Source organism: Aspergillus vadensis, assembly GCF_003184925.1.
Source record: "Aspergillus vadensis CBS 113365 unplaced genomic scaffold BO88scaffold_26, whole genome shotgun sequence".
Lineage (NCBI taxonomy): Eukaryota > Fungi > Ascomycota > Eurotiomycetes > Eurotiales > Aspergillaceae > Aspergillus > Aspergillus vadensis.
The window spans coordinates 215,674-230,614 of NW_020292064.1; the positions used below are offsets into that span (position 1 = coordinate 215,674).

At 51.0% G+C, this 14,941-nt stretch overlaps 6 protein-coding genes across 6 annotated transcripts; 4 read left to right on the forward strand and 2 right to left on the reverse strand.

The window, feature by feature from the left end:
- The first annotated feature begins 1,643 nt into the window (after nt 1-1,643).
- Nucleotides 1,644-4,423, forward strand: BO88DRAFT_407830 (acetolactate synthase catalytic subunit). Its single transcript, XM_025707546.1, has 5 exons — nt 1,644-1,903; nt 1,983-2,081; nt 2,153-2,220; nt 2,294-3,979; nt 4,040-4,423. Exons 1-5 carry the CDS (start codon nt 1,740-1,742, stop codon nt 4,093-4,095), a joined length of 2,073 nt encoding a protein of 690 aa, XP_025558994.1. The 5' UTR covers nt 1,644-1,739; the 3' UTR covers nt 4,096-4,423.
- Nucleotides 4,424-4,700: 277 nt separating this feature from the next.
- BO88DRAFT_407832 (RING finger domain protein) lies at nt 4,701-6,788 on the forward strand. The gene has a single exon (XM_025707547.1). It carries the CDS (start codon nt 5,189-5,191, stop codon nt 6,626-6,628), a length of 1,440 nt encoding a protein of 479 aa, XP_025558995.1. The 5' UTR covers nt 4,701-5,188; the 3' UTR covers nt 6,629-6,788.
- Nucleotides 6,789-6,993: 205 nt separating this feature from the next.
- Nucleotides 6,994-7,671, forward strand: BO88DRAFT_446430 (mitochondrial 54S ribosomal protein mL40; the record flags this gene model as incomplete). The annotated part of the gene is made up of 2 exons (XM_025710284.1): nt 6,994-7,252; nt 7,337-7,671. The coding sequence occupies exons 1-2, from the start codon at nt 7,051-7,053 to the stop codon at nt 7,669-7,671; spliced, it is 537 nt and encodes a 178-aa protein (XP_025558996.1). The 5' UTR covers nt 6,994-7,050.
- A 640-nt stretch (nt 7,672-8,311) lies between these two features.
- Nucleotides 8,312-9,485, reverse strand: rho2 (putative Rho GTPase Rho 2). Its single transcript, XM_025701484.1, has 5 exons — nt 9,319-9,485; nt 9,026-9,104; nt 8,950-8,955; nt 8,694-8,885; nt 8,312-8,643 (listed from the first exon to the last, which is right to left on the reverse strand). Exons 1-5 carry the CDS (start codon nt 9,351-9,353, stop codon nt 8,356-8,358), a joined length of 600 nt encoding a protein of 199 aa, XP_025558997.1. The 5' UTR covers nt 9,354-9,485; the 3' UTR covers nt 8,312-8,355.
- A 1,858-nt stretch (nt 9,486-11,343) lies between these two features.
- Nucleotides 11,344-12,995, reverse strand: BO88DRAFT_407835 (FAD-dependent oxidoreductase). The gene has a single exon (XM_025707548.1). It carries the CDS (start codon nt 12,627-12,629, stop codon nt 11,373-11,375), a length of 1,257 nt encoding a protein of 418 aa, XP_025558998.1. The 5' UTR covers nt 12,630-12,995; the 3' UTR covers nt 11,344-11,372.
- Nucleotides 12,996-13,562: 567 nt separating this feature from the next.
- On the forward strand, nt 13,563-14,736 carry BO88DRAFT_428875 (putative serine/threonine protein kinase; the record flags this gene model as incomplete). The annotated part of the gene is made up of 4 exons (XM_025709106.1): nt 13,563-13,662; nt 13,709-14,011; nt 14,067-14,278; nt 14,332-14,736. The coding sequence occupies 4 exons, from the start codon at nt 13,563-13,565 to the stop codon at nt 14,734-14,736; spliced, it is 1,020 nt and encodes a 339-aa protein (XP_025558999.1).
- Between the last annotated feature and the right edge of the window lie 205 nt (nt 14,737-14,941).

The window sequence follows — 14,941 nt, forward strand, 5'->3', positions numbered from 1 at the left end:
TTTAATTCTCATTTTCACTACCTCATTGTTAATGGATTCGACAGGTGCCAGCCAACCGACACTGTGTAAAGCATCCTCTTCCCCATAATCCCGCAAGGCACCCAATTTAGCCGAACCCAGGTGGCCTCGGCTTCTGGACGGCCGAGTGGATGCTAACCGTTGCAAATCGCACGGCCGTCTGTATATTATTAGAGGTCAACCACCACCAGCCAGTTAGTACACCCTAATCAAGAGACAATATAGTTAGTTAATCTATACTGCTCTTAGTCAGGTATTGGTGTTCAGGCCTAGTTAACTATTGCTAGCTTCCTCGCCCGATCGATTCAAGACTGACTAGTATTGGATAGAAATTGTGGGGTAACAACATCACATTCCGATCGTTATCAAGGAACTGGAGACTTTATATCTTGAATCCAAAGTCTTTTCCAGTAAAGAAAGGGTTGCTGTTCGGTATATGAGCTCATCCCGTAACCTTCAACAGTTCTTGACAACAGTCGGGTGGTCCCGATCTCGGAAGAGCTCATTCCAGCAGAACCTATGCGCCTAGTAACCCGGGAAGGGACAAAAAGCCCGCGGAGAATTTCTCATGCGCAACTCATGTGAGGCGATACAACATTATATCCTCTGTGGTTCTTACCTTATGCGGAAGGACTGACTACACCTTTCTGACCACAACGGCTCATTATTCAGGTCACGAGCACATAAACGTGTTACTCCGTCTGGTAGAGTAAATTGGATGGGATACGCAGGTTCCCATTGCGGCAGAAACTCTGCATATTTGACGCAAGGCCGAACAAGCAATCTGCAGGCAGCCTGATGTATATGCTCAGCCGAGCTCGGTCCAGCTTCATGAATATGAGGGAAGTTCAACGGCCAAGGTACCATGTTCCTAGACCTTGGGAATCGGAGGCATTGTTCAGGTATCGCTGACCAATGTTCTGAGTGAGTCATCTCCAGAGTCGATAGACAACCCCTCCACGGAGAATTACTGCACCAGTAAATTGTAACTGGGGTATAATCATACAATACTTGCTTTCTTTTTCATGCCGGTTACCTGCATGTGATGGAGATGCATTAGCGAGCCGTATTCGGACCGGCACCCGCGGTAGGAGTATATGTAGAAAATTCGAAAGTCTGTGAATACCACAGGTTGAGGGGCTTCTAGTTGGAATAGAAACTATAGAAGCCCTAGTTACTTTTTGATGTAGTCTGTGGGTTGTAGTTCAATATTTCTGTCTAATGGTTGCTATGAGGACTAAAAGTATGTCAGCAGTGAACCAGGCTAGTTGATTTCAAGCCCGTATAGCAGTTGGAACCTTGACAAAAGGCCGCACCATGACAATTACTGAAAAATAAAAATACGTGGTTGTGCAACGTCAGCTGCTATCATCAACATCCCTCGCCTGTATTATTGCGATCTTGCAAGGCGTTGCTCTGGGGAAGACAGGACAAAACGAGAGGCTTGCATTCCCAATCAGGTGACCGCTTTCGCGTCCAAGAGGGCCGATGATCGGAGCAGTGGGGTATCCGTAGCCAATGGGAAGACCCAGATTATTCGACTCCAACAGCACTAGACCTAGACAGGCTAGAATGCAACCATAACCGTCCCCGAAGTCTGAGTCTTCGCTCCTGCCTTAAGGAACGGATCTCTTACTCACTCTTCCTGGTCCCGTTCTTTTTCCCCGTTGTGAGCACTCCCCTTTCTCTGTTCCCAGGCCTGGCAGTCATCCGCCATCAAGATGATGCCTATGAGACCTTCGAAAAGCGCCATGCGCGCTCTGCACTACCAGAGGTACATTGCCTCTGGCAGAATGAGTTTTACTACTGCTTCCGTCGCTGCGACCGCGCCCCACCGCTTTTCAGCTCAGAAGAGATTCCAGAGCACCGCAAGTGCCCCGGCTGAGTGAGTATTATCTACAACTAGCATCCAGCTGGCTACTGGGATGTCAATTACTGTTGCTAACATGCCTGTGAATTACCAGAAACACGAGACCGATCCCCAGCCCTGCCTTCAACCAGGAACCTCACCGCAATGAGGTCTCGCCACTGCAAAATCGCCAGGTCCCCGAACTGGACGACTCGTATGCAGTCCCCTCAACAACTTAAATTGATAATGGGAGTAGAGCTGACCTGGTCCTTGGAGCGTAAACAGTTTTGTCGGACTCAGTGGAGGAGAGATCTTTCATGAGATGATGCTGCGTCTTGGCGTTAAGCATGTCTGTGAGTCACGCGTCTTTTTTTCTTCGGTTTCCCGGTATTCTTCAAGACCATAAGGTTGACCCACCACTTTTAGTCGGTTACCCTGGAGGTGCCATTCTTCCCGTTTTCGATGCCATCTACAACTCCAAACACTTCGACTTCGTCCTCCCGAGACATGAACAGGGCGCCGGACACATGGCCGAAGGCTACGCCCGTGCCTCTGGAAAGCCCGGTGTCGTCCTCGTCACCTCCGGCCCTGGAGCCACCAACGTTATCACCCCCATGCAGGATGCCCTCTCGGACGGTACTCCCATGGTCGTCTTCTGCGGTCAGGTGCCCACCAGCCTGATCGGTACCGACTCTTTCCAGGAAGCCGATGTTATCGGTATCTCCCGTGCTTGCACCAAGTGGAACGTCATGGTCAAGTCCGTCGCTGAACTTCCCCGTCGCATCCAAGAGGCTTTCGAAATCGCCACCAGCGGCCGCCCCGGACCTGTCCTCGTCGATCTGCCCAAGGATATCACCGCCGGTATTCTCCGTAAACCCATCCCGATGAACAGCACCCTGCCCTCCCTCCCCAGCGCTGCGACCATGGCTGCCCGTGAACTGAGCATGCAGCAGCTCAAGGGTACCATCAACCGTGTGGCCCGCCTTGTGAACATCTCCAAGAAGCCCATCCTGTATGTGGGTCAGGGTCTCCTTGCTCGCCCCGATGGCCCCCAGATCCTGAAGGAGCTGGCCGACAAGGCTTGCATTCCGGTCACCACGACCCTCCAGGGTCTGGGTGGATTCGACGAGACGGACCCCAAGGCCCTGCACATGCTGGGCATGCACGGATCTGCCTATGCCAACATGGCCATGCAGGAGGCTGATCTCATCATCGCTATCGGTGCTCGCTTCGATGACCGTGTGACCGGTAACATCTCCAAGTTCGCCCCTCAGGCCAAGCTTGCTGCCTCGGAGAACCGTGGTGGTATCGTCCACTTCGAAATCATGCCCAAGAACATCAACAAGGTTGTCCAGGCCAACGAGGCTGTTGAGGGTGACTGTGCTGAGAATATCCGTCTCCTCCTGCCCCACGTCGAGGCTGTTGCTGAGCGTAAGGAGTGGTTCGACCAGATCAACGACTGGAAGGCTCGGTTCCCCTTCTCCCTCTATGAGAGGGAAACTGCTGAGGGACCCATCAAGCCCCAGGCTGTCATTGAGAAACTCAGCGATCTCACTGCTCACATGAAGGACCGTACTGTCATCACTACCGGTGTCGGTCAGCACCAGATGTGGGCTGCTCAGCACTTCCGCTGGCGCCACCCCCGTACCATGATCACCTCTGGTGGTCTTGGAACTATGGGATACGGTCTCCCCGCTGCTATCGGTGCCAAGGTTGCTCGCCCTGACGCTCTTGTCGTCGATATCGACGGTGATGCCTCGTTCAACATGACCCTGACCGAGCTCACCACTGCTGCTCAGTTCAACATTGGTGTCAAGGTTCTCCTCCTGAACAACGAGGAACAGGGTATGGTGACGCAATGGCAGAACCTGTTCTACGAGGACCGCTACTCGCACACTCACCAGAAGAACCCCGACTTTGTCCCGATGGCCCAGGCCATGGGTGTTGCCGCGGACCGCTGCACCAAGCCCTCGGAGGTTGAGGAGAAGCTGAAGTGGCTGATCGAGCAGGACGGCCCTGCCCTTCTGGAAGTGTTCACTGATCGCAAGGTGCCTGTGCTCCCCATGGTGCCCGCTGGCTGTGCCCTGCACGAGTTCCTTGTTTATGACGAAGGTATGCACAATGATTGATCTGATTGAGTGAATGAATGCTAATATAGTGTTTGCAATACAGCCAAGGAGAAGGAGCGTAAGGCTCTGATGAAGAAGCGGAAAGTTCCCGGTTTCTAAGTGAGCCGCGGATGCTAGCGATGAGTTGCCATGCCTGTTATTTGAAAGCTGCAAAAGTGCCCACCCATTCCTGATCTCTTGATATCCATGGCGTTTCTGGCAGGTTCTAAAACGCTAGCGGGTGCCGGTCTGCGCCCCGGAGACAAGCTGCGGCGGTCTACTTCGACCAGAGAACCCTGAACTAGCATGGTGCAGGACCGTGGAGAGCATTCGATAGTAGCTCTACTCGGTCCTGTACTGGGGTCCTGGGCTGAATTGACCTCTAGCTGGGCTTGGACCTCCTTTCCCTTTTTTTGCTTTTTCCATTTTCACCGTTTGCATTATGGCTTGCGCGCAAAAGTTGCCTCAAATGTTTTTGTGGGAAATCCAGCTGTATATAATCCTTATGTTGCTGTAATCTTTTGTATGACCTTGGAAATACTATCATGAGGCATTTGAAAAGGGAGGAGTGTTCCTGGATGACGCGATAATTAGTGCTGACTGGAGTAGCGACGTAGATTATCCTAAGTGACTAGTGAGCAGCTAGTTTATCTACTATCTACTACAAGTCATCCAGATTGCTGCATCCGCCATGATGGCGCAAAGTGAGGTGATCGGTCTCGGCATCACGTGAGGGTCGAGCAATTGGGGTCCGCGGAATGCGCGCCTTTATGTTTCGCCGCCGAACAGCCGCGGTTCACATCCGAAGGTCACTAGCGGGGGCTGGGAAGTGGGAAAAGTACAGTAGTACGGAGTCTCTCACTAGCAGTTAAGCCTGGTACTGAGAGCCTGGGTCGACTGAGACACTGTCGGACTTGGTTGCTGACTGACTGACTTATTTGCTTCTGCTCTGCTGCTTCTGCTGGGGCAGAGTGCAGATGTCGGAGCTGCCTAATAGGGCTGTGACTCTCAACTCTCTCTCTCTCTCTCTCTCTCTCTCTCTCCCCCTCCGTTCTCGCCTCCAGTTCTCTTTCTTTCTCTCTCCCACCATCTGGTGACTGACGCAACTTGACTAACCTCCCTCTCCACACATGATGCAGTGCTTGTTTCCGTAACTCCCCGTCCACTCCTCTACTACTACTGTTGTATCCACCCCTCTTGTGTCTCCCACATCATGGCCTCCCTCCCAAGTTATTCGGCCTCTAGCCGGCCACAGTCATCTGATAATAATACTACCTCCACTACCCAACAGAATAGCGTATCCACGAATATAACTAGCAGCGCTTCATCGACAGAATCATTCGAAGCTAGCGATACCGTCCTGCTCAACGGCTCCTCGGATACCGCCACCGCCCATGGCTCCCCGACAAGTCCGACTCTCGCCGATGCATCTGGTGAGGAACCACGCAGATGTTGGATTTGCTATACAGATGAGACAGAGGACTCTCCCCTTAATTCACAATGGCGCTCGCCATGTCCATGCGCCTTGACCGCCCATGAAGCATGCCTGCTCGACTGGTTGGCGGATCTCGAGAATCCCCGATCGCGGAGGCGTAACGGCCATGACGCAAAGATGCTGTGTCCGCAATGCAAGACCGAAATTATCGTTTCTCGTCCCCGAAGCTATATTGTGGATATAGTAAGACTGGTTGAGCGCCTCGCGGGTCGGATGGTCCTCCCAGGAATGGTTTTCACGTTAGGAGCAACCGTGTGGGCGGGGTGCTGTGCGCATGGAGTATATTCAATGTATTTCGTCTTTGGGACGGACGAGGCTCGCCAGATCTTGGAGGAAACAGCTGATGGGGCATGGAATTCGGGGCTCAACCTGGGGTTGCCCCTCATCCCGCTCGTGTTGATCTTCTCGCGCACCCGGTACGCAGATGGTCTCCTCCCTGCCATCCCCGTTATGTTCTTTGCCACACATCAACCGGGACAGGAGCTGGAGTTGGATCTTTGGCCGCCCAGTGCGGCAGTCACGTTTGCCGCTCTTCCATACCTAAAAAGCTTTTACGGCAGCGTCTACGAGAGAATGTTTGGCAAGTTGGAGCGGAGATGGATTGCGGAAGTACAACCGCGCTCGGATGTCAATGAGTTTGACGATAATGCGCCGCCCGAACATCCCGAGCCAGACCCACCTAATGATGACAATGGCGTCCTGATGGAGATAGATTTGGAGCTACGCATGGGCAATGAGGACGGGCCGCAGGGCTTGTTCGGCTTTAACGGAGGAAATGCGCAGGGTGGACAAGGGCAAAACCAGGGTGGAAACGGCCAGCCATTGGGCTTGGGTCGACGGGATGAGCTGGTAGCCGACACAAGCAGTCTGGCGGATATCATCCTCGGAGCACTTGCGTTTCCCGCCATATCTGCGTCAATGGGCGGGCTGTTGAAGTACATCTTGCCCACTTCATGGACGACGCCATCTACGCTGGGCAAAGTCCGACCAGGACTGCTGCAGACCCGCTGGGGCCGGAGTGTCGTCGGAGGATGTGCATTCGTGCTGTTGAAGGATGCGCTGGTGTTATATTGTCGGTGGAAATTGGCGCAGACGCACCGACGCCGCAAGGTGTTGAACTACGATCGGTCGAAGAAGCGGGTGAAGACCGATCGATAGTGAGAGGGATGATGGAAGCATTTCTGGCGTTTAGGCTGATGGATTGAGATACACTCTTTGCTGGTTTTGAGCTCTTTGCAATTGATGACGAGCGATGCAGATGCCTTGGTAAAAGTGTGAATATATACCTTTTCCTTCGTATGAATCATATGAATAACAGTAATTAACATCATTATGAAAAGTAATCCAGCGCATCGATTGTAGTATACGCGGAATACAAAAAGGCAGAAACGGCGCTTACTTAGCGCGCGGCAGATAACCAACCAACCAGGCTAACCCAGTAAGTCAACCCAACTAATCCACCCAAACTTCCGCTCCGGCGCGCAGTGTCTGTCTTCCGAACATTCTCAGAACACCACCCCCATCTACAACCAGACCACCACATCTCGGAGAGAAGAACCAGAAAAAGAAAAGAATTCAAAATGCGCACCCTCTCCCCCGTCCTCGCCTCCCTGGCATCCGTCTTCCGCATCCCCATGACCCGCCCAACCCTCACCAGCACCAGCAGCACGATCACCAACACTCTCCGCCAATCCCAATTGCAATCCCAAACCAACCAATTCAGCACAACCACCACGCTCCAAAAGCGAAAGGAGTCTGGTTTCCGCGGCGACCGCAGAATCAGTACGATCCCAACCCTATCCCAATCCCAACCCTACCCTACCACATCATATCACACCTACTAACCACAATATAATAATCCTATAGCATTGATCCGCTACTTCCTCCACCACCCACTCACTCCCCGCCCATTGCGCTTCTCGCGCACCCGGTTCCTGCGACACTGGACGATCCACCGGGCATGGAACCTCTACCAGGGCCAGCAGCGACGGAAGCACGAGCTGGAGCTGCAGAGACAGTGGCAGGCGATGCAAGCCGCGTGCGAGGAACTGCGGACTGGTGCGGGCGATGGCGGGAAACTCTTCCGCAAGAGTATGATTAAGACGGGCGTCTTTAGGGATTTGGTCCCCATTGAGTATGCCCGCATGCAGACGGATGGGCCGGCGAGGGAGGGGTGGAATCATGAGTGGAAGAGGGATTAAGTTATTTCCTGTCTCCTCCGGAGGAGGAGATTTCTACGAAGGGGAAAGGGGGAATGTGATGGAGGAGGGGATGGGTGTAGGGAATGAGGTAGAAAATAGAGGAGGGGGTTCAATGGGTGGATATGAATGGATGGATGGGTTTGTGTGATATTACTATTGTCTATGTTCTGTATTCGTCTTTTGTATAATATGTTACTATATTATGGGTTCGTTCTCGGTCACTACGTACTACTGTATACTGTGTACTGTGTAGAGTATAGACTGGTGGATACAATTTCAATACAGGTATAACCGCTAGTGACAGTAAGACACAGAAGAAGGCAAACAACACTGACAACAGACAATGAAGACACGGAAGAAGGCAAACACCAAATGAACGAATGTCACCAAGCGTGTCCCCCCCGGAGACCAAGGGTATGTCAACATGCGAAACTTGATATTCGAACACAAAAGAAGAGGCCCTCCCAAACGCCGCAAATGCAAGATATATCGATCAACATCCGTCACCTTCACTCTCCCTTTTCTTCGAAATCCAATTCAAACTGGCGCACGCGGGTCGCGCGGCAACTGCAAGTGCAACATGCTCGAAGCGCATAGCAAATGAACCCATCATGGCTGGCATGCAAATCGCTGAAATACCATCAGAGTCGGCGACGTATCTATCGCAAAGTCGTCATTTCCCCATTATAGCACAATGCAGCATGAGCTTTTTCGCTTGTCGAACGTCAGGAGCGCGGCACGCGTGGCCGCCTCGAATACATCGTCGACACCCTCGCCGGTTAACGAGGAACACTCGAGATACTTGCGGGCTCCGATCTGTGTTGAGATGTCGCTTCCTTCTTTAGACGTCACAAACTTTAGCGACTTCTTTCTCATCTCCTCGACGGCCAGCGGATCTTCCCGCAGATCTTTCTTCAACCCGACAAGGATGATAGGGACACCCGGACATCGTTCGTTCGCTTCTTCAATCCACTACAGGAACCAGTCAGCGCAGTCCAACAGTAACAAATTGGTCAGACAACCTTATGTTTGACGTTCTCCAGCGAATCGGGCGTGTCCACAGAGAACCCAATGAGGATCACATGCGCCTTGGAATAAGCGAGCGGACGCAATCGTTCGTAATCTTCCTGACCAGCAGTATCCCATAGGGCCAATTGAACCGAACGGCCATCCACTCTGCAATCCGTCACGTAATTCTCAAACACCGTCGGAACCTGGTTGACACGCGACAGTCAGATGCATGCTAAGTAGTCAGCGAAGGAGGTGATAGGTACGAACATAGTGCTACAGATCAGAAACCGGTTAGCCAATGAAACTCCATCGATCAGCGCATTGGAGGAGAGGGTTGACTTACGGTTGGAAAATAGCCAAGGGTGAAGACGCTGAGCAGACTGGTCTTTCCGCAGGCACCATCCCCGATGATCACCAACTTTCTACATGCAGGTCAGCTCAATGCCCCATTCGTTCAAGGCATGGATGATGCATTGGGGGCTGGCTGCACCCCCGCACCCCTCTATACGAGCAATCCGGTTCGAGTGACAGCGGGTGGGCTGATAACGGGAACCAGAAATCGGCAGTAGATAACATGATGGCCTCAGGTGCACACCGGAACCCAGGGACGAAACAGACAACAGGGCGGGAACATACCTTCGCATCACATTATCAGTCTGTTGTTGAGCCATTTTTTCACAACCGGCTGGGGATCACGGATCCCTGAATTCGATGGAAGCGAGAATGCACGAATGGGTCGAGGCAATGCGAGGGCGCTGACGAGCCCTGGCGGAACCCGGAACGGAATAAGAATCAGGCAGCAGCAGGCAAGGCTGGCCAGAACTGCGGTCGGGACAACGGTCAAAGGATAAGGTAAGAGGAATTCAGTGGGAAGTTTTTTTGTTTGTAAAATGCGATTTGTGGGAAGGAGGGGAGAAAATTGGAAAATAGTAGTTGATGAAGCCCCTCCCCCTAAAAATTATAGAATACAAGAATGAGGAGGAAGCCAGGGAAAATGGGGAGGGGGTGGATAGCTTTGCCGGGGGAATGAATGAATGGATGGATGATAATCTGGGAGAAGTGGATTTGGGGGGGCCCAGCAAAAGACTTGTCTCGTTCCTTCGGGAAGGCGGTCGAGCGTTGAGGCTGACGCTGATCCGGAAAGGAAAGAAACGAGAAAAGAAAGATTTGAGAGGGGGGGAAAAAACGGATAAAATACGCACCTTCAAATACGAATACTCAACCCTGAGTTTGTCGACGGGAAGTAATACTTGAGTAACTTAGCTTCACTATAACAGCAACTTGATATAGAGGAGATGACGAGGCAGGAAGGAAGGGAGCTGGTAATGATTATGATGATGATGATGATGATGATGATATGAAGGAGTATTAGAAATTAGAATAGATGCACTTCTTGTACTAACCCTCACAATCCAGGCATCTCACTCCATATATATACATGAATCAGTACGGCCTCCCACCACGCTGACCGAATGGGCACAAATAGCATCATCAAATCGACGCCCAGCATCACAGCTAAACCAACCAATCCCACTGGCAGCTAAACGACTTCCCCCATAGTAATCAAAGAGAAGGAGGGATCGACCCAGTAATGGCCCAGCTGAAGAATCGTCACCGCACGGCCGCTTGTTACTAAGGTTAGAGATTTGTCTCAGACGTTGCAGACTAGACGGTGGTTATTTCGCGATAGTCGCTGTTACTATTATGAGGGTGGAGAGATGAGAGAGAGAGCGCGTTGGTCCAGAAAAGAGAGGGGGATCACGCCGGGACCAAGGGGCCTTGCACTGCTTACCATGATTGGACCATTGATCCATTTCATGGCAATTACTTAGTATATTTATAGCCCCCCGGATGCTCTGGCAGGGAGGGGATGCCGATGAATGCGCAAGTCCGGTTTCCCGTTTTTCTATTTCTATTTCTTTTTATTTTTCCCCAGTCATCCTCGTGGTGGAGGAGATGGTGGGATGTTTCTTTTTTGTTTATTTTTATTTTAGTTTATATTTTTTTTTTTTGCTCTTGCCCTGACCCAGTCAAAACCCGTTGTTGATCAAACTTACACACACACAAAAATGCACTTCTTTTGGGATCCACTGGATAATCGCTAACTACTGACTAGATACTACTGCTAAATTCTCAACAGTTTTTAACAGTCTCTCACTCACCTTCCTTGTTGAATCAGTTCCTCGTATCCCGTCTATCTCTGGAGCTGAGAATGCATGAGTAGTAGTAGTAAATTCGGAACTAGTTACGGCGCCCTAAATCCTGGCACCAGTAGTCACCCCGATCCCCTTTACACACAGTACAGCCACTTCAGGGGTTGAGCTCCATCATACTATGGCTGAGCACTGAACAGGGCTGTCCTCGTCTCCAGTCAATGCATGACATGATATCCTACTACATTTATCCCTGGCCAGCTTGTGTTTGCGCTGTTTATCTACACCCCCTAGGACATGGATAATACGACACATTATACTCCCGGCACCGTGCGTATATTCTAGGCTTGAAATAGACCACTCATAGAGCTTCCCGGTGAATGGAGTTCCCAACATGATAAATGCTTCCGAGACATCGTTATTAGCGCGCCGCATTAAGGTACAAAAATGAGTAGAGAGTCCGAACCCCTCCGAAAATATTCACAATAAGAAATGGAAAAAAAGAAAAAAGAGGGATTTCCAGTCCCGATCAATCAATCAGATCTTCACCTCGTCAATATCATAGACCAAATGCTTCTGACCAATTCCCAAAGCTTCCAACCCTAATCGGTTATATAGTCCATAAGCAGCCCATGCCATATACTCCTTCACCCACAACCCCCACGGACTGACATCTTTTCGCTTCTTTCCGTTCTTGGCAGCCAGATTGTATATCTCCGTGATGCGCGGTCTGCGGATCGCCTCGTATTTGGCAAATGCATCTTCCAAGCTCCGCTGATCGTCTTTCAGTAACCTCGATAGCAGAAACACATCCTCCAATGCCATGGACACTCCTTGGCCCGCATGAGGCTGCATCGCATGCGCTGCATCTCCGAGCAGCACCGTTCGAGATGTATGGTACTTCCCGCCCAGCGGGAGCCGGAAGATGGGATAAAACCCAACGACGTCCGTCCGATTCACCATCTCCGTCAATGCCTCCGGCCATTTACCCTGGCCTTCTCCGATGATCTTCAGAATGGTGTCCTTGTACTCCGCAACCTCTTTTTGACGTCGCTCCTCCCACCCGTCTCGCGCATTGCCGGATTCCGAGTGAGGGATAGGCGTTTCCCGCGAGAAGAACCAGAAGAGCTTATCGCCAGACGGAGAGCACGGCATCATGGCCAAAATACCCGTGCGAGTGAGAAAGGCGTTGGCATGCGTACTCAGCTCCTCCGGAAGGCCTGTGCAGTCAATCACGGACTGCGTTCCCGCGATACCGGAGTATTCGGGCACAATGGACGGGTCGACATGCAGTCGACGGACACTAGAGTGAAGTCCATCGCATCCGAGCAGGATATCTGCTGTATCAGTTGAGCCGTCGGAAAAGGTCACGGTGACATCTGTTGGCGACTCGGTGACGGAGACAATGCGCTTGTTGTAGTGGACAGGTATTTGGTCTTTTGCAACGGCGTCAAGAAGAACACCCTGGAGGTCTTTGCGACGAATACGCAAGTATCCGAAGCCAGTTTTTCGGCTTGCCCAGCGACAGATGTCGACCTTGGCAATGTCACTATTTGGCAGAGAGTGCATCTCCATGTCGGCGACGGAGAATCCGCGGGCGACGACATCCTCATGTAGCCCTAGTCGATGGACCAAGCGCATTCCATTTGGGAATAGGCCTATAGCACCACCCAGGGTGGTAGGTTCCGGGCGTAACTCGTATACGGTAACGGCGATATTGTTGTTACGGTGCAGTTGGAGGGCGGCAGCAAGGCCGGCGGGACCTGCACCGATGATGATGGCCTGATGAGGCATGTTAGTAAGATCATGTAGGTGAAGAGAGTAAGCTCACCTTCTGTACAGCAGGCATAATGATAAACTGCTTGGAAAAGTGCTTGGATTGAAAGTGGATTGCTGATGAGGCCGGTCAGCCATCGCTCGTCTTATACTTCAATCTCAAAATCAATGCCTGATAGTATCGGGTTTAGTCCCCGCGGAGACCGGGGGAGGCCGTGGAGGGAGTTACCCGAATAGGTTTAGACCGGTACCTGATACCAAAAAGTGACGATTGTTCCTGTGGCTCATCCATATCCCTCATGTACCTGACCCAAAGCAGTGGCGATCTCTTTCTAGTTTTGAACATCGACATGATCGAGATAGAATAAGTGGGCATGATTCGAGGGCGATGATGAGTTGTTACTGTGTATGCGCGGCCTACTGAGTCTATCAGCTTATCAGAGAATACTAATTAGCAGTGATCGGCCAACAGCAGCAACTGACATGTGATGGCGTCCTTGCTGGACCTATCCCATTATGCCGCTTTCCCTGCGATACCATACGAAAAATTCATGGGAACGGTTTTCATCTGCTGGTGTTTGAATTATGTCTCATACACTGGCAGCTAGAAGCATTTCTGCTGGGCAAATCATGAAGCAAGAATACCCAGACGTTTGTAGGTATATTCTGTCGAGTGGAGACATGACTCGAACATCTCAGGATAGGCTTATCAGCACATGAGTCCTCCGTATTAATGCCTATCAGATCTGTGGTCTCTCCCAGCGATCTAGCTAATGCGGCTTCAAGGCAGACTTCTCCCATTCCTGTATTATTAAACCCTGGAAACCTGGATCGCTTGTAATAAACAGTACCAGTCTACTTCATAATCTGCTTGGAACCTTGGCGCGGTTCTGAATGCCACGGGCTCCCATGTTGATTCTACTCCCTTGGTGCGGTTCAAGAAAATGTACAATGCCCGTCAAGTCTCTATTTCCTGTGGGTCAACGCCTTATCGGTAGAGTAGGGACCTACAAAGTCACCAAGCAGATTTCGCGAATTCATTTATTTTGCAGTGTAAGTGCTGGCCATGCCCGGTGTAACCCGTCTTGAACACTTAGCCGTGACCGATAGGAATCATCACGAGAAATCCGTGGTCGTGAAAAGTGTTGAAGGCCATTGGCGCCTCCACAATGAGCGTGACGTTCTCAATCGTTTTCAAGGTCGCTGCCCGAACCTGCGCCCTCTCCTGGATGAGATCCAAGATCCAGTGGAGCCCCCGGCGATAATCCTGAAGTATCTTGATGATGACGTGACACGCGCGTCTAGAAAAGAAAGACTTACCAGGCAAGAAATCAAGTATGTGGCGAAGAATGTACTGGAAGCCTTGCGAGTGTTGCATGAGGATGGCTATGTTCACACAGGTTCGATAATATCCCATGTTGCCGCACATAGTGTTTGTCCTGACATTGCTTCTAGATATAAAACCGAGCAACATTCTCGTAAACTACGGCAATGGAGAGAGTCGATTTTCAGACGTTCAACTGGCCGACTGTGGGGGTGTTGTCCCTTCCGAGTCGGAGTATGCTAAAGATGGTGTGCAGACCGGAATAAGCCTCTTTCGGGCTCCTGAGGTTCATCTTGAAATTCCATGGTGCACTGCTGCAGATAACTGGAGTTTTGGGGTGACGGTTAGTTGACTTTAATCCGTCGATATGTGATGCCAAGGCCAATGCATCGATAGCTAGTTAATCTGATTTGGGGTTTCAATTTCCACATATTTGAGCCGGATGTACCAGAAGGCGACGAGTTGTACGATGTCAAGATCCTGGTGCTGCATCACCAGTGGCTTGGACCGTTCCCTATCTCTTACAAAGAGATTTGCGACCAGGAGACACAAGAAAGTATTGTGCGCATTATGTCTGTAATCCCGCCTGAAAAACTGAAACCGTTTCGGTTCCTGCGTGAAAGGGAGATCTGTGATGCAGACAAGGCATTTGTCCTTAGGATTATGAAGCTTGACCCGAGGGATCGGTCTACCGCGAAGGATCTTTTGCAAGATGAATGGTTCACCGAAAAGTCGGAGAGGACGGTGGGATGGTATTTCAAACAGGAGTGGAAGGAAATAATGCATCAGAAGGGCAGATAGCAGTAGATCCAGCGAGATGTCTGTTTCCAATACTTAGTGAGTTAGTGTGTGGAAGATAAACATCCTTTGGGGTATTATCAGCAACGGAATGGATCTGCAAGATATGCCCCATGTGGTATTATTTTATTAAAAGTACTGCACTGGCTACCTATCATATCTATCAGTAGCTGACACGCTCCCCAGACTAGTAACTATCTAGTGACAA

Coding starts and splice junctions, on each gene's coding strand:
- BO88DRAFT_407830 (XM_025707546.1), top strand. CDS start 1,740: ATGATGCCTATGAGACCTTCGAAAAGCGCCATGCGCGCTCTGCACTAC. Junction 2,082..2,152: donor GTCCCCGAACTGGACGACTC/GTATGCAGTCCC, acceptor GAGCGTAAACAG/TTTTGTCGGACTCAGTGGAG. Junction 2,221..2,293: donor TCTTGGCGTTAAGCATGTCT/GTGAGTCACGCG, acceptor CACCACTTTTAG/TCGGTTACCCTGGAGGTGCC.
- BO88DRAFT_407832 (XM_025707547.1), top strand. CDS start 5,189: ATGGCCTCCCTCCCAAGTTATTCGGCCTCTAGCCGGCCACAGTCATCT.
- rho2 (XM_025701484.1), bottom strand. CDS start 9,353: ATGGCTCAACAACAGACTGATAATGTGATGCGAAG. Junction 9,105..9,318: donor ACTGATAATGTGATGCGAAG/GTATGTTCCCGC, acceptor ACCTGCATGTAG/AAAGTTGGTGATCATCGGGG. Junction 8,644..8,693: donor TGGAGAACGTCAAACATAAG/GTTGTCTGACCA, acceptor TGGTTCCTGTAG/TGGATTGAAGAAGCGAACGA.
- BO88DRAFT_407835 (XM_025707548.1), bottom strand. CDS start 12,629: ATGCCTCATCAGGCCATCATCATCGGTGCAGGTCCCGCCGGCCTTGCT.